Genomic DNA, 24,695 nt, shown 5'->3' with positions numbered 1-24,695 from the left:
CATTTGGTACATAGATACCTATAATTGTTATACCCTCCTGTAGGAGAGTTCCCTTTATTAATATGTAATGTCCTTCTTTGTCTCTTCTTACTAGTTTTAGTTTGAAGTCTATTTTATCTGATATTAGTATTTCTACTCTGACCTGTTTATAGGGATCATTTGCTTGACTTTATTCCAGACTTTCACTTTGAGAATGTTTGTTTTTGGCAGTAAGATCCCTTGTTTTTTGATCTAACTCATCAATCTATGTTGTTTAATTAGAGAGCTAAGTCCATTAATATTGAGGGTTAGGACTAAGAAGTGTTTGGTAACTCTTGCCATGTTATCAACTTTCTAAGATGAGTTATAGCTTCCTCTTAACTATATTTATCTGGTTATTTGGTAAGGTTCGTTCTCTCTATCAGTATTGTGTTGTTGTTGTCTTTACATGCAGGATGTCTTTATGTATCTTCTGTAGTACTGGTTTGGTGGAGATAAATTGTTTCAATTTTTCTTTGTTATGGAAAATTTTTATTTGTCCTTTGGTTATGAAAATGAGCTTTGCTGGTACAGTATTCTTTGTTGATAGTTGTGTACCTTTAATTGGCATACATCATTCTAAGCTCTTCTTGCTTTCATGGTCTCAGCTTAGAAATTTGTAGTAATTCTCACTGGTTTTCCTTTATATGTAATCAATTTTTTTCTCTCTAACAGCTTTAAGCATCCTTTCCTTGGTCTCTGTTCATCCTGGGAAGATTACAGTGTGGCAGTGGAATGTTCTTTTCTGGCCTGCTCTGTTTGGAGTTCAAAAGCTTCTTATCTCTGAGTGGGCCTATCTTTTTGGTTGTTGTAGAAGTTCTCTGCTAGAATTCTATTAAATATGTTACATAATCCCTTTAGTTGCCTGCTTTTCTTCTTCCTCAATACTTACCAGTCTTAAGTTAGTTCTTCTTATTGAGTCTTGAAGTTCTTGCAAGCTCCTTTCTTATTTCATGGATTTGTTATGGATATTTGTCTTCTCTTTTTCTATTGTATCTTTCTTGTCTTCTGTCCCTGAGACCCTCTCTTCTGTGTAATCTATTCTAGTCTTCTGTCATGACTTTCTACTTTTTTTATTTCTCTGCCTTGTAATTGGTCATTTTTGATTACTTCTATTTCTTTATTGAAATTTTCTTTTAGATTTTTTTTTTGGTTGGTCATGGGGCTTGAACTCTGGGCCTGGGTGCTGTCCCTCAGCTCTTCAGCTTAAAGTAAGCACTCTACCACTTGAGCCACAGCACCACTTCTGATTTTCTAAGTGGTTTATTAGAGATAAGAGTCTCATGGAATTTCCTGCCCAGGGTGGCTTTGAACCATGATCCTCAGATCTCAGCCTTCTGAGTAGCTAGTATTACAGGCATGAGCCACCATGCCGGTTTAGATCTTTTATGAACTTCTTTGCTTCCTTCATTTGTTTATCTGTATCTTCTCCCATATCCTTTAGCTGGGAGACAATTTTTTTTATTGTTCTTCCTTTCTTTCTCTTGGAATTCATTGAACTTTCTGTTTGAAGACTCTGAATTCATTTACTAATGTTTCATTAATCTCATCATGCTCACAATTGCTTTGTGTAGGTTTTCTATCTTCTCATTAATCATATTTATCAGCAGTATTTTTAAAGCATTTTGGAGCTGTCTTCTAGGTCCTTGCTTATCAGTTCTATTACCTGGTTATTTTCTGTGGGAATTAAGCTTCATTGAGGTGCCATTTTCCTTGTGTTCCTATAGTTTGTTCTTTTCATTTGTAAACCCTTTTGCTTTTAATTTTTGGGGGGACTGTTGCCTTCCTAATAGGTTGGTTGGTTAGCCAGTTGATGGCCAGGTGATATTTGGTTGGATTTGTTTATCTGGGCTCAGATTTTTTTGAGAGCATTAAGTATAGGATAAGGGTTTAGAGTTTAGTCATGTTGAGATGCTGTGATGTTTATGCTTGTCTATCAGTTGAAAATATTGAAGTTGTTAGGCAGGGGAAGTTTGGAGAGGAGCAGTTTTTGAGAGAGAACTAAGGGTGAGAGAAGTCTTAATGTTATAGAAGATTAAGCTGAAGAAGGATGAAAAACAAGGTAGGTAATAGCTGCAATGGAGGAACCAAATGAGGGAGACAGACCTTGTAGTCTATCTACAGACCTATGAATCTATGCATCAGACTCCCTAAACAGTAATACTCTCTAATAAGCTTGTCAGTTGTAGGTATTCCCTATCTAAATATATCTTTATTTTGGATGGAGAAGGGTATTGTAGTTTAGAAAAGGAGATTAGATATATTTATAATTGATAAGTAATTCAATTGTAAGAGTCAACATGAACCAATGCAAAATAATACCAATGGAATAAAAGCACCTAAAACTGAAACCACAACAGGACACAATATGAAGTAAAACAACAAACACAGAAGCCTACAATTGCATAGACTTTAAATCAGATAGGTACTTTAAATCACAGATAGGTACTTTCCTATATAAATACAACTTCACTTTTGGTTGGGGAGAGTATCAGATTCGTTTTTCCCTTTCAAAAATGGTGCCACTTCTCTGGCAAGTATTTCTGGCCAGGTGTTCTGAAGGCCTCTGTGCCACTTTCAAAGATGGTGCACTTCTTGGGTGGGGGAAGGGGTTCCTAGCCAGATGCTGTTCTCCCTTTGGGAAATACTCAGAATTTCTAGTGATGATTTAGATTGTCCATGGTGTGGTGAATTATCTATGTATCTGTATGACTGTGGCAGGTTTGGCTGGGTGTTCCTGTTCCTGCCTTTTCCCTTCAGGCTCTTTTAATTCTTCACCAAAGGCAAGTGCTAAGTTGGCAGCTCAGTCATTGTCGTGGGTGCCACTTCACTGGTTTTCTGTCTTTGTAGGCATGTAATATATAATCTTGTTTTTTAGTGTATATCTTATACCTAACTTGGTATGGATTGCCTGCTGGAATCCTAAATCCCTGTTAAGTTGGGAAGAGCTTAGATTGTTACCTGCTCTCACTTTGCCACCTGTGAGTAACTCCTAGATTTACTTGTTTTAAAAGATGAATATTTCATGTGCCATATTATTGTATTACATTTGTGCATGTTTTCTTTAGCCATTCATCCATCAGATGACATTTAGGCTGCTTTCATATCTTGGCTACAGTGAATAATGTTAAAATAGAGAGTGGAGATATCTTTTTGAGACGTAGAGTTTTGTCTCCTTTGGCTCTCTATCCAGAAGTAGTATTGCTGGATTATAAAAAGTGGGGTTTCTGGATCATGGTAAATATCCTTTGATAATATCAATAGTATGCAAAAGTTTTGACTTTCTGATATTCACCATTTTTACAGTTATTAGAGGATATCTGATTTTAGTTTGCATTTCCCTGATTAGTGATGTCATCCTATCTTAAAACTATTGGCCATTTGCATGTCTTCTTTGAGGAAATGTCTATTCAGGCCCTTTGCCCATTTTAAAATCAGATGAGTTATATTTTTAAGTGAATTGTGTGAGCTCTATATAAATTAGTCATTAACTCATGTCAGATATATGGTTTGCAAATATTTTCTGCCATTCTGTGGATAACTCTTTTCAACCCTCTTTGTTAATTGTCTTTTGCTGTGCAAAATCTTTATAATTTGATGAAATTTTACTTATTTTTTATTTTTGTTTCCTATTCTCATTGCAGATTTAGCTTAAAGCTGCCAACCCATCATACAACATAAATGAATTGCTTCTTTGAAATTTCCTCTGCCATGTAAACTAGTTCATCAACTTTAAGCTTGACCTCTCTGAGGCACTGACAAAATATATCTAAATTCTTTTCCACATTGGGGCCTTTAGTCTTGATTTCCATTTGAAAACTCATCAGCATAGCCTTTAATGCCCCATTTCTTGTTATCGTATCCCTTGTATGTTTGTTTTGTTTTTTTGGGTCCAGTCGTGGGGCCTGAACTCTGGGCCTGGGCGCTGTTCCTCAGCTCTTCAGCTCAAGGCTAGTGCTCTACCACTTGAGCCACAGCACCACTTCCAGCTTTTTTCTTTTTGCTTATGTGGTGCTGAGGAATCGAACCCAGGGCCTTTGGCATGCAAGGCAAGCTCTCTACCACTGAGCCACCTTCCCAGCCCCTATCGTATCCCTTGTAACAAGAAAAGCCGCATGTCATTTACTATTTTTGGTTGCCCAGTAACCAAACAATATTGTCTTCCATGTGTAAACATAGTACAGAAAAGAGATAAAAGATGAAATTCCTGCCCTGTGTGTTATTTGCCTGCCTCTTATGAAATAATACATGTGTGAATAGGCTTAAATAATTTTATATTGCTAGTGACATACTCAGCAAGAAAAAGGAGGCTTAAGATGCAGCTTTTGTTTAGAATTTAAAATCAAAAACTTATTTATTTATATATTTATTTATTTATTACCCGTCCTGGGGCTTGACATTAGGGCCTGGGCACTGTCCCTGAGCTGCTTTTTTGCTCAAGGCTAGCACTGTACCACTTGAGCTTACAGTACCACTTCTGGTTTTTTCTGTTTATGTAGTACTGAGGCATTGAACCCAGGGCTTCATGCATGCTAGGGAAGCACTCTACCACTAAGCTACATTCCCAGCCTCAAACATTCTTATAGGTTGTTCTAATATCAGGCATCTGGTTATGTTTTAATATAAATCTTATACTATTAATATTTAAAAATTTGAACAGTATATATTACATTTCACTATCAATATGAATTTCTATATTTTTATTTTTGCAGTATAAGAAATGGCTTAGTTTTGATGATGGTGCTAATATAGGAATTCTGGAAAGATTTATAGCTGGCTCATTGGCTGGTGCAACTGCCCAGACCTGTATTTACCCTATGGAGGTGTGTATCATTATAAAATTTTAACTGCAGTTGTATTTTTTTTGTTGGTTGTGGAAACATCACAGGATAAACAAGCAAAATTCAGAAATCCTCAGTATTGTATCAGTTGTTGATAATTAAGAAGTTACAATTAATGCTCATTTTTGATTTCTTTAATTTTTTTAAGCAATCTGATTTAATAAGGTGCACCAGATCAATAGAAAAGTTGGGTAAATTTGATAAGTATTTCCTTATTTTCTTTCACACATAGGTAGTAAAGACCAGACTGACTGTAGGCAAAACTGGAGAATATTCTGGAGTTATTGATTGTTGTATGAAACTCTTTAGAAAAGAAGGTTTCCAAACCTTTTTCAAAGGATATGTTCCTAACATGCTGGGCATTGTACCTTATACAAGCTTAGATCTTGCTGTTTATGAGGTAAGTGCCTTCTCAAAATAGGACATGATGTGTTAGTTTTGAAATACTGAACAATAGTTGTTTTTTTTTAATTCTAAAAGTATGGTTATAAATGACCTTGCCTAAAGTTGGTCCAAGTTTCTTTGGACCACAAAGTGAACTGAATGTTTTTATTTGTCTACTTGTTTTATATGTTAGACATGTGGCATTGTAATAATTTTATGTTTGGCTATTTTTTGTTGTTGTAAATGAGTTTTTGGCAACAATAATTATAGAAATAAATTCTGATAGTATCCTGGCTTTCAACCCTGGATGCATCTCTGAATCACCTACCTGTGTGTATTTTTAAAAAGCAGAATTCTTGGGCTAGACCCTGAGCAATTCTGATATAATTATCCCAGGATAGCCTTAAGATTCAAGCTTTTAACTCACTATGCAGAAAAAATATGATGTGCAGATAAGATTGAGAAAACAAATAGTCTAGCAAAATCATGACTATCAGAATTGTAGGGGATCTGACAAGAGGTTGGGGATGACAGCCAGCATGAAGATAGAGCAAAAGCTCCGTCAGGCAGGGGATGACAGGCAGCATGAAAGTAGATGGGGCAAAAGCCCTGTCAGGTAGGAATCAAGGGTAACTCTGCATTCTGTCAATCATTTCATTTTTCTGACTATACATCTGTTTCAGGAAGACCACCTTCACATTAGTTACCATTTAATTGTAAAAACCAGGTGAGAGCATGTGATTAGAAGAATTCACTTCCAATGTGGGAGGACAGCTCTCTGGACACAGGCCAGTAGAATTTTTGGCAGATGCTACCACTATCATATGAAAAGTAGCCATGTGTCCTTAGGACCTTAACGCATATAAGTACATTTTTTATGTGTTCAAAATAGCAATTATTATATCATGCATTTCTAACCTTTTTGTTTTCTTACTTCTGTGATACTATTAAAACAAAATTGTTAATATTAGCACATTGGGATTTTGCTGTTCTTTCATTTTCATAGTCGAGTATTTTTTTGCTTTTATGCTAAAGTGCCATTATGTATTTCTGCTTTCATTGTTAGAGGATTTAATAAGGATACACAGGATAGAAATTTTGGAACTTAATTTTTCAGAAGCCTCAAATTACACATTTGTGTAATTGTTGCAGTACATAAACTTTCTGCCATCCTTTAAGAAACAGTTTTGAAACCTCAAATGTTTTTCCCCAGTCACTTTTATTTAAAGAAAGGAATTAGGAAAGACGTGTCTTTCTTCAGAGTTGAGAAAATATGGTTTTGTTAGCCTGCCGTAGATTGTGCCATCTTTTCTGCAACGTGTTGTTAAGCTCTCTGAGAATCTCCAGAATTTCACTCTAGTTTTTGACCATCTTTAAAACCAAAACAAACAAGCAAAGGAAAAACAAGACAAAAGAAAACACACAGAAATACAAACTTGAGTTGTTCGTTAGGAAACATCTGCGTGTCCTCTCCCTGTTTTGACAGCAGAGATGCTCTTCTCTATTGAAGCTTTATTCTACTGACAGTTGCATTGTAGTTAAAGGATAAATATCATTCTCTTTATCAGCTTTTGAAGAATTATTGGCTAGAACATTTTGCACAAAAGTCTGTAAACCCTGGGATAATGATTTTGCTGGCCTGTAGTACATTGTCTCACACTTGTGGTCAGTTAGCAAGTTTCCCTCTACACCTCCTTAGAACCCGCATGCAGGTTGAAGGTGAGTTTGGCATTTTTAATGAAGTACTATCTACTTTAAAAATATACTTTAAATATTTATAAGCTAATGGTTTAAAAACAGAAAAATTGTAGAATTGATCAATCAAAAGCATTAGAGTCAAATTTATTGTTTTATTGACTAGACACTTAATGAGCTTCAGATGTTATTCTCAAAAGTTATGTTTGGATCAAGATGCATTGTATTTATAAACTACTTTGTTGAATGGCAACTCCTTTGTACAGCTATTTAAAGATAATGTAAAACATAAAAACACATAAGAAAAGGAAAAAGTTATGTTTGGCACTCTCCATACTTCATCTAATTACTGATGATTTCATTAAAATTTTAATTAGCTTTGCTCTCTTCATATTGAATCAAGAATTACTCCATGGGAGCATACAGTTTTGCCTTTAATCTGATATACTTACTGTATTCTGCATCAAGAACTCAACACATCTGTGGATTGAACTTAGTTGTTTTCTTTTAGTCTAGAGAGGAGATAACAAGTGGGGATGAAATCTACTTTGTTTATCTCAGAGTGCCATGTTAGAGATTTAGATTTTAAGAAAAAAGCCCTCATCATTTTTCAAGAAGAAAAACTCCCCATATTATCCTGTTGTTATCTTCTTGAGTAAATGATTGAAAGGGGATAATGTGGTAAGTGTCTAACATCTCTTTCTCTCTCTCTTTCTTGAATAAGATTCGGGTTTGATTTATATTTTGCTTATGTAGGGAAATTATCTGTCCATTGTATCACCTGTCTATTCTTCTTTCAGATTGTGTCATTCCCAATTCCAAATGCTTCTCGGTGGTTACTCATGAAAGACTTGCAATTTGTTCTATAGCACTTTCTGTAGTGATAGAAATACTTTATATTTGTATTTTTCCAGTAAGCATTCCTTGTGAATTTAATGTCCTTAGTCATGTGAAACTAATGAGCGCTAAAAATATTATTGTTACTAAGAAGCTGAAATTTTAGTTTTACTTAATTTTAATTAAATTTAAATAGCCACATGTCTAGTAGCTACCATAGTGAACTGTATGGGACCATTTTATACAGATGGTGGTGGTGGTAGGGTTACATAAGTTGTTTTTCATTCTGAAGTAATGCCAGTTTCTCCTCATTAAAAATGGACTATCTCAATGTTTAAAGATTAAAATATTGAATTATATTATTATTATATTATTATTATTTTCTTTTAATTTATAGCCATGGTTGACAAAGGAAAACTACCTATGACTGAGCTCATTCACGAAATATATAACAAAGAAGGAAAAAAGGGATTTTTTAGGGGCTTCACCCCTAGCATCTTAAAGGTGATTCCTGCAATAGGCATTGGCTGTGTTGCTCATGAAACAGTGAAACCACTTTTGGGAATAATTTAGAATATCAGATTGTTGTCTTTGCTATAATCGCTAAATTACAAGGTAATACCTATGTTACAAGGCAATATTACCTTTTCATATTAATTGTAATATATTTGTTAAAGCATTTTTCTTTATTATAAAATATATAAATTAAATGATCTTGGAAACGTTAATGATTTTAAATCCCTAATATCCATAGATTTCTTCCTCCTCTTTTTCCTCCTTCTTCATTTAGCATTTCTTCTTACTCTCCCTTTAATCCTAACATGAAACTTCTGTTTTGTTTTGATTTTTGTGATACTGAGTTTAAACTCAAAGCCTTGGGCCTTAGTGCTCTACCACTAGCCTAATACTAAAACTTGTCTTACATTGGATTTGAACATATCCTAGAGTAACATTAGTTGGTTACAGGGATTTGCATTGGCTTTTTTTTTTTTTTTTTGTATTTCAAAACTTCTTTCTTAAGGAGAGCTTGAGAACATTTTATGTATAAAGGGAGGAAAAATGTATATTTAAAGTTGATCTTACAGTTACCCATCAAGACTCTTTCTCTTTTTTGAGAAGCAGCACAGATAGTTACTTTTTTCTTTTTTTCTTTTTTGTCAGTTGTGGGGCCTGAGCGCTGTCCCTCAGCTCTTCAGTGCAAGGCTAGCGCTTTACCACTTGAGCTACAGTGCCACTTCCAGTTTTCTGGTGGTTTATTGGAGATAAGAGTTTCATGGACTTTCCTGCCTGAGCTGGCTTTGAACCTCGATCCTCAGATCTCAGCCTCCTGAGTAGCTAGGATGATAGGCGTGAGCCACCGGCGCCCAGCTTAGAATTTCTTCTATAATATTGTAGATGGAATAATAATAAGATATTTTGTTATTTCTGGGGACTTTTGTCTGTAAATATATGGTTGGTTCATTTTCAATACTCTTAACTATATAAGGAGCTTGTCACAGAGGAAAAGATAAGCATCAAACAAATGTTTTTCTTCTAGTTGAAAACATTTGAGAGGAAGAATTTTATAAATTCATTATTTTATACCTGGTAAAACAGTTCTTACTTCAACTTTAAGAGTTAGATGAATTAACCCTTTGAAATTGTAAGTAATTGCGCCTAAACAGTAAATTATATTCTCTGTTGGAATTTTTTTTTTGGGGGGGGGAGTCCCGAGGCTTGAACTCTGGGCCTGGGGCTGTCCCTGAGCTCTTCAGCTCAAGGCTAGTGCTCTATCTCTTTGAGTCATAGCGCCACTTCTGGTTTTCTGGTGGTTAATTGAAGTCTCACAGACTTTCTTGGCCAGACTGGCTTTGAACTGTGATCCTCAGATCTCAGCCTCCTGAGTAGCTAGGATTACAGGCATGAGCCACTGGTGCCCAGCCCTCAGATGAAGAACTGCCACACTAAATTAGGTTTTGATTCTTAACTTTGCGAATCCAAAATTTAGACTTTTATCTATTTCCTCAAAATGGTCAATTTCTTGATGGTAGGCTAACAAAAATTACTTTAAAAAAAAGTGAGGTATAGATCACAATTCACAATCATTCATGTACAATAGAGTTGAATTCTTTCCATTTACCATAACTTTGTCCAGGAAACCTTGCTTTTTGGTATCACAGCACCTGGAAATAACCAAATAAGTAATGAGAAAATTGATGTGGAATTTGAACAAAGAAGAATTTTTTTCTGAAGAATATTCCATTCAGTCCTGTTCCAATTTAGATGGAAGGTGTTAGAGATTTTGTACATAAAAAAGAGAAACTGAGGGCTGAGAAGGTGGCTCAGTGGTAGAGCTCTTGCCTTGCATGCATGAGGCCTTGGTTTCGATTCCTCAGCACCACATAAGCAAAAAGAAAAAAGCCGGAAGTGGCACTGTGGCTCAAACGGTAGAGCGCTAGCCTTGAGCTGAAGAGCTGAGGGACAGCGCCCAGGCCCAGAGTTCAGGTCCATGACTGGCAAAAAAAAAAAAAAAAAAAAAAAAAAGAGAGAAACTGAGACCTAAAATAGGGGTTATGTACTGGGAGAATTGTAGAACTTTGGCTAAACTAGGCCTCAGACCACCAGAAAGGAGAAGGATCTACCTCTTGTGAAGTGTGGTGATGGGAATGTATGAAAATTCCCTGAGAGCCCTCATTTTACAGGTTTTGTTTTTAGAAGCATTCCAATTTGATGAAACTACTTTAGTAGGTTCATGTAGCACTGGGGTCTTTTCTGTTTTTTTAGATTGGGTCCTGGCATATAGACTTTTGATCCTTCCACTTTAGCCTCTCAGGTGCTGGTATTACAGGCATGTACCACTATATCCTGCTAGCCTGGTCATGTTAAGTGACTGTGTATAGGAAAATATAGTGAGATACGATAAGTTGGTGTAATTGTTGTAGTTGGTGCACTGGGGTTCATGTACTGGAACTTTGGCCCCAATTATGGAGATGTTGAGAAGTGGTAGAGACTTTGGGAGGTAGGGCCCACCACAGGCCCACCAACTACCACAGGGTAGTTGGTTAGGTCATTGGAGATGTGGCTTCTATAAGGGAATAACACTAATCTGATAGAGTTTGTTTTATTGTTTTTGAACTCAGAGTCTCACTTTTGCTAGGCAGGCATCCTACTGCTGAGCTACTACCTCTCCAGCCCTTTTTTGCATTGGTTATTATTATTATTATTATTAATTTATTTATTTTTGTTGGTCATGGGGCTTGAACTCTAGTCCTGGGCGATGTCCCTCAGCTCTTCAGCTCAAGGCTATTGTTCTACCATAGAGCCATAGAGCCACTTCTGGTTTTCTGGTGGTTAATTGTAGATAAGAGTCTCACTGAGTTTCCTGCCTGGGCTGCGATCCTCAGATCTCAGCCTCCTGAGTAGTTAGGATTACAGATGTGAGCCACGGGTGCCCAGCTGGTTATTATTTTGAGATAGGGTATGGCTTTTTTCTTGAGCCATGGCTAGACTGCTTATTTTGGACGTCCTGTCTTACTTGGGATGACAGGCCTGCACCACCGTGCCTCTCTTTTTCCACTGAGATCCATCCTGTGATATTTTCTTCTTGGGCTGCCCTGGGACTGTGTTTCTCCTGATCTCAGCCTCCATATCCTACCCTACCCATCTATTGGTTGAGATGTGGTCTCATGTGTATGTCTGAGCTAGCCTCCAACTGCAGTGTGAGCATATATATATTTCCAGGTGTATATGCCTGGACTGTGGATATATATGCATATATATGACAGTTATATACCTGGACCATGACTATATATTTTTATTTATTTTATTTTTTATTGTGAAAATACCATACAGAGGGGTTACAATTACATGAGCAAGGTAACGAGTACATTTCTTTTTTTTTTTTTTCCGCCGGTTGTGGGGCCTGAACTCTGGGCCTGGGCACTGTCCCTCAGCTCTTCAGCTCAAGGCAAGTGCTCTACCACTTGAGTCACAGGGCCACTTCCGGCTTTTTCTGCTTATGTGGTGCTGAGGAATCGAACCCAGGGCCTCATGCATTGCAAGGCAAGCTCTCTACCACTGAGCCACCTTCCCAGCCCACGAGTACATTTCTTATCAAGCATTGTTGCTTCCTCCTTTGTTTCCCCTTCCCATCCCTTCCCATCTCCCCCCCCACCCCTGTTCCTCTCCCCTCCCCAAAGTTGTAAAGTTCATTTTTCGATATAACACTTGGTATGTTCCTCCCCCACAGTATAACCCCTGTTTTCACTGTATTTGATGTTGGTATAATTTGTGGAGGGGAAGGGAAAAAACAAATTGTTTAAATAGGGATACAGGTAGACCCATTGCAACAATGACTATATATTTTTATATATTTTCCAGGAATTGAATTAGCTGGCATCTTGATTTGGACCTTCTAGTCTTCCAAACCATGAGAAAATAAATGTCTTTTTAAGTCATCAAGTGTATTCATCATGGTAGCCAAAGTTAATACAGATTAGAACAGGAAGAGCAGGAAGCATTGTGAGAGAAAACCACCACTTTGACTAGAATGTCCTTAAACTCCTTGAGTAAGGAAAATGGTGTAGTAACCAGAGCAAGCAAATCTAGAAAACAGGGGATTTCTTGGAGCTATGATTATGATTTGTCTGCATCAAAGGACTAAATGAATACTGGAAAACTAGATTGCACATCAATACAGTGACTCTGGAGTCAGATTTAATGTCTTCCTCATTTCCAGAAAAGTAAATTTCCCTCCTTCAGAAAGCTTCCATGTTTCAACCTTAAGTTAGCTCATGCTAGTGTCCACATTCCTTTGTTGGAGTCACCTGTTAACCCTCCTGTTCTCTCAGTCCTTGAAGATCTTGGCTCCTGCTTCAGGGGCGCACACTCCATCACTACGTTGTCATAATCTAGAGGTTTCAATACCCATAAGATCATGGTTCCAATGCTCTAGTGTCTCATTTCCTTGGTTTTCTCTCCTCCACTGGCTATCTCAGCTGCCCACTCCCAGTAATATCCATAATTACTAAAAACCACTCCCTAAACTCTCTCTTTTTAAGAATTCCAGTCTCCTACCACCATCTGTCCTTCTGGTTCAGTATTTTCATATGTGAAATCGAACACCTTTTGCTCAGTGGAAACTTGAGTCCATTGATCTGCTACCTTTTCACTGTCCCTCACTCCATTCAGGTCCTTCCTCAGGTCTTCTTTCCTCTTTCTGATTCTCTACTTATTACTGTTCCCTTACATGTTCAGCTCCTTGTGCCTCTCTCCATTGTTATGATCATTTGGCTAAAAAACCATCCACTTTTTCTCTACTGGCCCTCCTTTGGCCCTTTTATATAGCTGAATGTGGCCGAAGAAGGCTATACAACCATGTCACTAATTTCACTTGAAATTTGTGATCATGTAAGCTCATGACCACACATCTCAATGAGCCATTAATGCACACCAGCAGTCAGACTTCATATTCTCAGCCTTCCAGTCACTCTTTCATGATCTTTAAATCTATTCTGTATTTCTTCTTTTTCCTTAAAACTTCCAATAGTTCCTATCCATCTTCACTTTCAGATGATAAGTGTGTGTGTGTGTGTGTGCGCGCGCACACACACGTGCACGCATGCTTGCTCAGGGCCTTGCACTCTGCTTGGCTTTTTCCTTTCAAGGCTGGTTGGTGTTTTACCACTTGAGCTTCTCCCATTTCTATTTCTGACTTTTTTTCTGGTTAACTGGAGATAAAGGTTTCTTGAATTTGCCAGGCTAGCTTCTAACTCTGATCCTCAGATCTCAGCCTCCTGAGTAGCTAGGATTATGGTTATGCAAAACTGGTACCCAGCAGTTAGTTTCTGGCATCTTTTCTGGCATCTTGATTTTGGACTTTCTAGTCTTCCAAACCATGAGAAAATAAATGTCTTTTAAAGCCCCCAAAAGAAAAGTACTGAAGATAGGTTCATAAGCTCCTAGTATACCTCTACCTACTTACATTGTTGTCCATATATTAATCTTTCCCTCCTATCATGTGATGAATTGTCCATGATGAGTCAAAGCCAGTATGTTCTTGCATGCTATTGATCCTATCACTTCTAGTGTACTTATAGACATTGCTCTTAATAATCCTTTCTTTCCTTCACAATCACTTTTTGTCTCCACTGGATATTAACATACAAATATGTTCTTACCTCTTTTATCTCATAAATCTTACACATTTTATAAACCCCTTTCCAGTTTTTACCCCATTTCGCTGTCTCTTATTTTTATTTTTTGTCAGTCATGGGGCTTGAACTCCAGGCCTGGGTGCTGTCCTTGTACTCTTCAGCTCAAGGTGAGCACTCTACCACTTGAGCCACAGCACCACTTCCAGTTTTGTAGTGGTTTATTGGAGATAAGAGTCTCATGGACTTTCCTGCCTGGGCTGAATCCTCAGATCTCAGATCTCAGACTCCTGAGTAGCTAGGCATGAACCACTAGTGCCTGGCTCACTACCTCTTTTTTGTTGTTGTTGTTGGTCATGGGGCTTGAACTCTGGGCCTGAGTGCTGTCCCTCAGCTCTTCAGCTCAAGGCGAGCGCTCTACCACATGAGCTATAGGGCCACTTCCGGTTTTCTGGTGGCTTATTGGAGGTAAGAATTTCATGGACTTTACTGCACGGGCTGGCTTTGAACCGTGATCCTCAGATCTCAGCCTCCTGAGTAGCTAGGATTACAGGCATGAGCCACTGGCGCCTGGCTTTCACTACCTCTTTTGATAGCAGAATTTTCTGAAGAGTTATCTACAGACTTTTCAGTTTATTTTTGGAGTCAGAAATCAGAATTTTGCTTGCTGGAATTAACCTGACTTATGTGATCACTGACTTACATTGATAAGTAACCAATTCTTAGAAAAAGCAGGGAAACATCACCAGAAGATGCCCTGTATATAAGTAGGCTTACAAGAAATCTAAGTGTTGGAAATAGCAGATAATGGGATTATTAAACTACCATAAATTGGTTAAAAGATTTAAGGGAAAAATGATCACATGGGTCAAAAGCTGGGGAATCTTGGTAGAGAAATGAAAATTATAAAAGAATTACATAGAAAATTCAGAATTAAGAAAAACAGTATCTGACAAAAAATAACAACCACCAAAAAGCAAAAAACTTTTAAAACCTTGAATGTACTTAACAGCAGTTAGAGATGAGTTCTCTTCCTCTTGATAGGGATGAAGTGGAAGATCGTACTCAGAGCAACGAGGGTCTCGGAGTCCCTCTTTTAATCCACTTGCAGCATGGGTGAGGAATTCAGTAGTCACAGAATTGACTTTTTGTTAGCTGTGGAAATTCTGAAGAATCTCTTGTATTTCATTTTTAATAGGATATCTATAGTCTGAATTTTTGTTGTCTGTTAGTTCTTCATTACTTTTTATAAAATTTGTGCTGTTCCAATATTGCTTGTGAATTTAGTTTTCATTAATTGAATCCCACTTTCCTATTGCCATTTTTTGAATCTAACTCAATTTAATGAAAATATTCTATTATACACATTAATTAAAACCATTAGAAATTTTACTGAGCAAATATCCTTTTATATGAAGAATAAATAATTCAAGAGGTGGTTTGTCCTTTTTTCTAAATTTTCTTTATTGGTGCACATATTTGTGTATATTTTGGGCTTTACAATTTTATTGATTATCAATTTAACACATAAATTGTGATATTTCATGTAATTTTATACATGCATATATGCATACATATATGTATACATACATACATATAACTTTGGTCAAATTTACCCCCTCTGTTTTGCCCTTTAATTCCTCCTTTCTTTTAATAGAGATTTTGAGTTTTATTATGTTATTTTTCATGTATGTTCATTAAGTACTTCTATAATATTCACCAACTCCCATCATTCTTCCTTTCCTTTTCTTTGGTCTTGATTTTTAAGGAAGTTGAATTGACTTTTAAACATTTGACAAATTAAATATTTGACATACTGAAATGGAAGTCAATTAAACTCAAGCAGCAAAGCATACCTATACATCTGTATTGCTTCTCCCCTCTCTCTTTGGTAACAATGGAAATTATAATGCTTTGCCATAAACCTTGGTTTACAGATATTGTTCATTGTTCCAGTGATAAGCACCTAACTGAAGGCAATGAGTCCCTTATAGAGGTTTGAGGAGGTTGGTAGCTTGTGAAGCACTACCTCTATATCTTACTGAAATTACTTATGAGGTTTACATGAAAATATAAAATAGAATATAAAAATTAGAAAGTGTATATGATAATAAGTATACTGTGTACACACACATAATAAAATTAACTTTACAGAGTCAACCTCACACACATAATAAAATTATCTTTACAGAGTCAACCTCTGTAACAATGCTGTAACAATTTCTAAAACACTACATTTTGACAACAGAATGGTTCAAGGTTTACAAAACTAACTGTAGGCAACCAAAAGGAAAAAGAAAGATAAATCAGGTTATGTGAGTAAAACCCTTGTGCACTATAGGACACAAAATAATGAAAAGACAGCTATGGAATGGAAGAAAATACTGGCAAATCATTTATCCAATAAGGTGTTCATTTCTAGAATATATAATTTCAATAAAAAACAAGGTATGACTTTAAATGAGCAGGAGGCTGGAGACCTGGACCAAGAGCAATTGCCTACCATCTCCAATAAACAGAAATGGGAAAGGGACTCAAATAGACGTTTCTCCAAAGAAGATATTCAGATAGCTAATAAGCACAATTAAAAATAGCTCAATATCACTGTGAGTCATTAGGGAAATTCAAATTAGAACATCCAGGAAGTTGTGCTTTATATATGCTAAAATAACTATTATTAGCAATATAGTACAACAATAGCAACAACAATAACAATACAACAGTAACAACAACAAATCCCAGAAAACTAGCAAGTTTTGGTAAGGATGTAGAAAAATAGAGCCCTTGTGAACCTCAGGTACAGCTGTTTTGGAAAACAACAGTCCAACAGTTCTACTTTTGGATGTATTTCAAAAAAAACTTCAAATGAAATATCTGTTTATTCATGTTTTAACAGCAGCCAATGTGGAAGCAACACAAATGGTTATGTACAGAAGTATGGCTAGGTGCTCTGGTACACATATGCACCATGGAATAGTACTTACCCTAAAAAGAAGGCAATTCTGATACATGTTACAGTATAGAGTGAACCTTTGGGATAAGCTAATTACAAAAGGACAAATACTGTATGATTCACTTATATGAAGTAATTAGAGTAATTGAAGACATTGACACAGAGTAGAATGTGTTAGTCATCGGAGGCTTGGAGAGAAGAGGAATGCAGAGTCAATATTTGGGCATAGAATTTTATTTTTTGCAAGTTGAAGACCTCTGGAGATGTGTGTACACTAGTGTCACTTACAATGGGTAAGGTGGTAAATTTTAGAGTATGTACATTTTAACCAAAATTAAAAAAATTAAACTATCTTGTGGCCTTTTTTGCAGCATCAAGTATTATTAACCTCAGGACTTAAAGGTATGACTGAGATACTTAGAAAAAAAATCATTTACAGGAATTATAAAAGTCCAGTACAAACTTTTGGCTTTATTATTTATTTGGCTTTATTATTATGCTGATATATTTTGAAATATATAAATAATTTTTTAAAATGTATTAAATTTCTCTAATTGATTCATTTTAGTACATTGGAGTACCCAGTAAATGAATATGGACAAGAAAATGTATCTTAAGTGTAACACCTGGACATAAATCATATTTTAGTTCTTTACCTTTTGTTAGTATATTTTAAGGACCTATAATTATATAGATAAATTTTTAAAAATGCAGAATTATCTTCCATATTTGTCCTTATCCTGTCTTGTCCTTATCCAAGTGCCTGGCTTGGAAAAAAGTTTATTGCTATAACAATCAGTATAGTGTTTCTCAATATATTACATACATACATATGTTTTGTTTAACCAAAAGGAAGTTAGCTGGGTGCCAGTGGTTCACAACTGTAATCCTAGTTAGTAAGGAGGCTGAGATCTAAGGATCATGGTTTGAAGCCAGCCTAGGCAGGAAAGTGTGTAAGACTCTTATTTTTGATTAACTACCAGAAAATTGGAAGTAGAGCTGTCAAAGTGGCAGAGTACTAGTCTTGAGTGAAAGAGCTCAGGGCAGTGCCCAGGCCCTGAGAGCAAAGCCTGTGACCAACAAAAAATAAAAATAAAAAAACCTAAACAATTGAAATAAAAGAGAGCCCTATTATTGGGTTCAACAAATACAAAATTGCTATGAAGTTTCTAAATCCTTCCCACTTTCTTACCTTGTTGAGACAGGTAACAATTTTCAGACAGGCCCCAGTCAGTGTGCAAGCCACTCTGGGGAGTTACCACTTTATACTAGAAGCCCTTCTCAAGCTTCACTTCATGAAATGACCACCAGGGCCCTAAGGCAATTCTTATCTAGTAGGCCTGGAGCAGGCCTGGAACAGGCCTGAGAAGTTAGTTTCTAAATGACATCAATGTTGCTGCTCTGTGATCCACATTGTAAACAATAAGACTTAGTTTAAATGTTTATGTAGTATTTGATGTCCACAGTGTTTTTTTTTTTGGCCAGTCCTGGGGCTTGAACTCAGGGCCTGGTCACTGTCCCCCAGCTTCTTTTACTCAAGGCTAGCACTCTACCACTTGAGAGCCACAGCACCACTTCTAGCTTTTTCTGCTTATGTGGTATTAAGGAATTGAACCTAGGGCTTCATGCATATTAGGCAAGCTCTCTGCCACTGAGCCACATTCCCAGCCCGCACAGTGATCTTTTGAGCTAGCATTCTTATTCCGTTTTGCCCATGATTAATATCGGACTGATTGAGATTCTTCACATAGAATAAGGTTACCCCATCTTTGTACAGTTAGTTAAAGATAATACAAATAAAAGTAACAAATAAAAGATTAACTCATACTATTTTTGGCAAACACACAGTGGTGCAACCATCGCTAGAATGTAGTTATAGGACAGTTCCACCCACCCAAGTTCCTCCATGCTCTTCTATAGTCAAGCCACTGACTCCTAACCTCTTATAACTACTGATCTGTTTTCTGTTCCTATTCCAGTCATATAATGCACTGTGGCATGTTCCCAACAGTTCATTCCTTTTCATTGCTGAGAAGAACTTCATTGTATGCATGTAACACAGGTCATTTACCAATTCACCCATTGAAGATCATTTTGGTTGTTTCTGGGTTTGGCAGGCAGCCTCCTTCAAGCACAGAACACTCACAGTAAGTAGGAGCTTAAAGGAGATTTTCAAGGTCAGAGAAAATTTGGTGAAGTTTTCCAAAGGAATGGGCTAATTCTTAACAAGACTGGAAGTTGGAAACAAAGTAAGATGATTTTACTAAGCAGACATCCTTAACAAAAAAACCTCTAGATTCATAACAGTAAGTCCTAAACATATAAAATGGTATGAGGAGAAGGTAATATGAATTCTGGCTTTTTAGGGGGAATAACTGGTTTTGGTTTAATGACTCAAAATTTCTGGGGAAGAGTGTAAACCTCAGTTACAACTCCAACCATGCCGAGTCTTCACCCAGCAGAACACAGGAATAGGACAGTTTCTGTTAAGCAGTAGTGTTTGAACTGGGAATTATTACAATAAATACTGGATGGGTGCTTTAGAGTATGAAGACTCCTCATGCAATATGCCATGTACTTGTTGGGAAAAAGCTATTCAGGTTCTCCTTTTTACCGATTCGAGGCCGCTCAGACAAGCTATGCTTTCATCTCCAAATTCACACAGCTGAACAACTGGGTCTCTAGTGTTTTCTCTATAAATCCAGTGCTTCCCTCCTTATGCTATGCTGTGGCAGGAGGAAGTTCTGTCTCACCTGGGTAATAAACAGCAAGCCTCAGAGCCACACCCATATTGAGAGGAAGGAGCCTGAGGATGTTTCTGGCACAGGCGGTGTACAGATCACACTGTTTCCTAATGCAGCCGCTCTTCACAACTGCAAACTCGGATCTTGAGTTTTCTGCGACCCCTCCCCCCGCTTCTCTTTTTGTTAACTTGCTCTATAAATGTTTTCAGCTTCATTCTTATACTTTTCCAAGCAGATTTCCCATCTCAAATATACAGCCACTTCCTTAGTTTTTAATGCGTGGAAAACTGCCGTGTAGTGTGCGTGGAATTCTACCAGAAGGTGGCAGATCCACCTTTGATCAGTTCACCAGCTCCCCTAGCCTGGGATGGCTTTAGTTTGAGTTATGATCATTTCGGAGTTATTAGTACGCGGACACCAAAGCCCAGGACTTCCAGAGGCCTTCCTCTGTGACAGGGCGACCCCAGACTGAGCAGGGCGCAGTCCCCGAGCCTGGCCACCCCAGCCCGCCCCGCCACCACTTCCTGCCCCCCAATCCCTCTCAGGGCGCAGCTGGTCCCCACCGCTTCCCTCCCGGGCCAGGGCTGGGCGGCCCCTCCTCACGGGGCGGCCACGCCCCGCGCCAGCCTCCCGCACAGCCCGGCTTCCTCGCTCCCTCGCCAGAAGGAAGGAAGCCTCGCCACCAACACCGCCCCGGACGCTCCACGGCCTCAGGCCCCACCCAGCCTGGTGTTCTCTGGGTCCCGATCACGCCCAGATCCCTCGCTGTGACTTTCCCCAGCACCCCCACGCGCGCCCCTCGGCAACCATGCTGCGCTGGCTGCGGGGCTTCGTGCTGCCCACCGCGGCCTGCCAGGATGCGGACGTGCCCGCGCGCTACGAGACCCTCTTCCGGACGCTGGACCGCAACGGGGACGGTGTGGTGGACATCCGCGAGCTTCAGGAGGGGCTCAGCAGCCTGGGCCTCCCGCTGGGCAAGGACGCCGAGGAGGTGGGTGGCTGTCGGCTGGGAGGGCTGGGAGGGCCGGGAGCACTCCGGGACGCAGCCCGGACCCAGGAGGGCGGTGGCTCCAGGCTCGGCCTGGAAGCAGGCAGAAGGCGGAACTGTGGCTCCGAGCCTGTGCTGGGTTCAGAAACTAGGCGAGAAAGGCGTGCGCGGCCCCTGGATCCAATCCCAAGTCTGGATCAGAAAGGGTGCGGGGATTTTCCAGCATGAAATTAGTGTGGTGTACGCTCCAGACCCTGGGCGTCCAGCCAGGGGCGTCCACGTTAACATTCCAGACCTTGTCCCCCACACTGCACCTTTGTCCCATGCATCTTGGGCTCTTCACCTGCCGTGGGTCCCACTCTCTTCAAAAGATACTTTGTATCTCTTTAAAGCTGCTTTGTTACACTCAAGTTGACTGTTTCAAACTTTGAAAGTCAGCCTTTTCCCTTCTTAGGGAGGAGGGCTGACAGCATTCTTTTGTGCAAAGGCATTCTTAGGTGACTGCCCTGAGTACATACATTGATGGGAAGGAAGGAAGGGTTGACTTGTCAGTGAGCAGTTTTATCTTCTATGAGTCATTTTAATTATGTTCCTGAGATTCAGCCCCCTTTAGCAGGGTGGAGATACAGCATTTGGACCTTCTCCAACCCTGCTCAAGTGCAAGAAGACACTGTGGCATTCCCTACCCAAGAGAGAAAGTGATTGGGTTACTGTGGGGGCCAACAACTGTGCCAGTTATATTTGAAACTCCACTGTCCAGGTCTCTAGTAATTATAGATCTCTTCACTTTACTCTTTTGTCTTCAGAGTTAGGAAGTTACTTTATTTTGCTCATCTTGCTCAAAACATATACATGCATATATACATATATGCATATGCATATATATGTATACATATATATATGACTACATTTATAGATAGATTCTCTATTTCATTCCTGATGCCTATTCTTTTCCCTAACCTCGACATAGGTTTGTCTATTTTAATTACATTTAAAAAGAACTATCTTTTGGCTTTTTTTTTTTTTTTTTTTGCCAGTTGTCTCTTTGTAAATTCATTTTCTGTTTCTTTTCTGGGTATTCCTACTTGCAAAGCAGGTGCCTGCCCACCCGAGGCTCCAGCCGTAATTTCGGTTTATTTCATCTTTCTTTCATTTGACTCATTTGTTTTATACATACATATATATATATATATATATATATATATATATATATATATATATATATCTCAAGGCTAGCGCTCTACCACTTTGTGCCACAGTTCCATTTCTGGGTTTTGAGTGGTTAATTGTAGATATGAGTCTCAGGGACTTTTCTGCCTGGGCTGGCTTTGAACTGTCATCCTCAGCTCTCAGCCTCCTGAGTAGATAGGATTACAGACATGAGCCACCAGTATCTGGCTTAATTATTATTACTTTTAATTATTATGCTCTCTACTAAAAATATTTTTTTCCTCTTTCTGGTGGTACTAGGGTTCACATTTGGTAACTAAGTGTTCTACCACTTGAGCCATATCTTTAACTTTTCAGACAAGATCTTACATTTTTCCCCCGGCCAGTTTCTGACTTTGATCTTCCTACCTTTACTTCCAGTGTAGCTGGGATTACAAGATTACCCTATCCCACTATGCCAGACCAAATCTCTAGAGAATGAGGATCCTGTCTTATCCACCTAGATTGAAGGCTATGGTTTGAACTAACCTAAGTGGCCTGCTTTAAAATAAAAATTTTAAAAGTAAAAATGGAATTGTAAATCAGTTGTTAGTGTTTCTATTAGTATTACTGGTAGGACAATAATATATGATCACTAGAAATGGTGGGCAAAATAGGATAAACATCTTTGTCCCTAGCTAAGCCTGTAAGAAAACAAGGAAAATGCCATCAAACTGCTTTGGCTTAAATCTTAATTCTGTTATTTTTACTGCTGACTTTGAGTAGTTTTCTAAGAGCCTCTGGACTGAGTTTCTGTGAAAAAGATAGCAGTAGTACTGCCTCATGGGATTATTGTGAAGAATAAATGGATTAGACTATGCAAAGCACTTAGAAGAATGCTATTACCCATAAAAATATTCAATAACTATTAGTTTTTTTAAATTTGTGTTGGTCCTGGGATTTGAACTCAGGGCCTGGGCACTTCCTTGAGATTTTTTTGCTCCAGGCTAGCACTGTACCACTTTAGCTACTGTTCTACCTCTGGTTTGTTTATTTTTTAAGTAGTTGATTTTAGATGCAAGTCTCATGGGCTTTCTTCTTTCCTGTCCAGACTGGCTTGGAGTCCCAATCCTCAGATCTCAACCTCCTGAGTAGCTAAGATTACAGGTATGAGTCACTGGTGTTACCTTTTTATAATCACTTCTGAAAGACAGGTGTCAATCTTCTTCTATAATTGTGGATTTGCTAACTTTTCTTTAAAAACTGTAATTTTTTCCCCCATCCATATTTTAAGCTATTGATATATTCAAATTAGGACAATATTCCTTTTATGATTAAATTTGCCTTCTCTTGGAGAGCATAATTCCCTCATAGCTTTCAAATGCCTGAATCATTACACTAGTCAGAACAGTTCTGTAGGCCAGCTTGTTTTCTTGTCACAGGTGAAATCTTCAGCAGTTGGAATACCCCCTTATTGTGTAAAGCAAAATACTTGCCCCCCCACTCTAATAGGATCAGTGATCTTTGCCTGAGGATCAGTGAGTGAGTGAATACACAACTGTCCCTCCCCCCCCCCCCCCCCCCCCGTTACTGCCTCTTGTCTTGGACTACTCCTGAGTCTGCATCCGTTCTGATTCTCCAAGAATCAGAAATGAAGAAGGGACTTGGTGTGCAAAATATTTATTGAGAAATGACTGTGAAGAACAAGCAAAAGGATACAGTAAGTAGGAAGTCAATAGGGTCTCCAGAACAGGATGGACATTTAAGAAAAATGTGAGAGAGGATCCCTTTAGGAAGAACTGCAGACTGAAGCGTGGTTCTTATTCTCAGGTAGGTGGATGGGGAGTCACTAAGGGGAATCCGGCATTGCTTGCCAAGTGATAATACCAGGGTGCCACAACCCAGCGCAAACAAGGATTTGATCAGAGTGCTCCCATGAGTCAGAGGGGCTAAGGTGTGGCAGGGAAGTAGGCTGTCTGTCCTCTTCCACAGGCAGGTTTTCTAGAAGGTTCACAGAGTCATTCAATGACCTGGACACCAATGACTGCTCCTGGTGACACACACATTTGATTCTTTGCCTAGATAACTTTAGAAAAGGGCTCTTTCATAGATTTTATGCTCTCTTCCTAAGGGAGTTCAGTGGGACACACAGTAGTCCTTGTAAGTCACAACTAGCACTCCTTATATCCCTTCTTGACTATGTATTTTCATCACACTTATCCTTACCATATTTTCTTAAGGTCTTTGTGACTTACCTTTTTTTTTTTTTTCCTGAGGGGATCTGAGCATCTCAGGCCTATGTTGTAGCTCATGCTTCTTTATAGTTAAGGGAATATCAAGGCATCTGTGTGAGTCATTGAGTTCTATACATAGTCTCTCCGTCTCTATTGTAAAAAGCAGCACTGCCTCTTGTCTATCATGGTCAACTTATATCTGTCAAGATGGCAACATCTCTTCTTGCTTGGTCCCTGGACATCAGAAATTCAAAAAGGTCCTTCCTGGTGGCAACCATAACTTATAGCTCAATGGGTCACTTGCTGTGTTCCTGTTTTGAGGTCAGACACTAACTTTGCAGAACTGAGAGTGTGAGGACAGGAAGCCCAAAGCATCTCTGGGGTCATTGGGAATGAAGCCTCCCCTAATACCTCTTATAGGACTCATTTATTCTTCCAGTTGGGGCCCTGTGGGAGCCATATTGTAGAGCCTACACTGCATCCTGAAGGGTAGTATGTCCCTTTTGTTGGATAAGGTCTTCTAGTTGTTCTGCTGTATGTTCATTAGGCCATTTTCGTATTCTGGGAGGCTGTTTTTTGGAGGGAGAGCCTTTGGAGAGTAAAGGAATAAGCAAGGTCATGGGGATCAGTGGCATTACTAGAAGAGAGACGCAAGCCAGGATGCTTCCTCTACCATGTGTTTTCCTCCATCATGGTACAGTGCAGCAGAAGGCCTTCAGCA

The 24,695-nt window shown here is 38.6% G+C and overlaps 2 protein-coding genes across 6 annotated transcripts in view; both read left to right on the top strand.

Moving 5' to 3' along the window:
- The window catches only part of LOC138817019 (mitochondrial adenyl nucleotide antiporter SLC25A24-like), a 51,267-nt gene extending 36,192 nt beyond the window's left edge, over positions 1-15,075 (top strand). The window contains exons 7-11 of one of the 4 annotated variants that reach the window (XM_070007383.1): positions 4,731-4,841; positions 5,092-5,259; positions 6,812-6,962; positions 8,173-8,279; positions 14,951-15,075. In XM_070007383.1, coding sequence (XP_069863484.1) covers positions 4,731-4,841; positions 5,092-5,259; positions 6,812-6,962; positions 8,173-8,279; positions 14,951-14,956 — 543 coding nt within the window. In that variant the 3' untranslated portion in view covers positions 14,957-15,075. Of the gene's footprint in view, positions 1-4,730; positions 4,842-5,091; positions 5,260-6,811; positions 6,963-8,172; positions 8,391-12,134; positions 12,184-14,950 lie in introns of those variants that run through there. The other 3 variants (XM_070007381.1, XM_070007382.1, XM_070007384.1) reach the window with 3 other exon arrangements.
- Positions 15,076-20,278: 5,203 nt separating this feature from the next.
- The window catches only part of Slc25a24 (solute carrier family 25 member 24), a 44,931-nt gene continuing 40,514 nt past the window's right edge, over positions 20,279-24,695 (top strand). The window contains exon 1 of one of the 2 annotated variants that reach the window (XM_070006166.1): positions 20,279-20,594. In XM_070006166.1, the coding sequence (XP_069862267.1) occupies positions 20,412-20,594 (183 nt within the window). In that variant the 5' untranslated portion in view covers positions 20,279-20,411. The remainder of the gene's footprint in view (positions 20,595-24,695) is intronic. The other variant, XM_070006168.1, reaches the window with a different exon arrangement.

The sequence above is a fragment of the Dipodomys merriami genome, unplaced genomic scaffold (genome assembly GCF_024711535.1).
Source record: "Dipodomys merriami isolate MVZ:Mamm:240054 unplaced genomic scaffold, mDipMer1.0.p SCAF_7, whole genome shotgun sequence".
Taxonomy (NCBI): domain Eukaryota; kingdom Metazoa; phylum Chordata; class Mammalia; order Rodentia; family Heteromyidae; genus Dipodomys; species Dipodomys merriami.
Note: the sequence above shows the minus strand (reverse complement) of the source record. Positions and strands in the feature narration are given on the sequence as shown.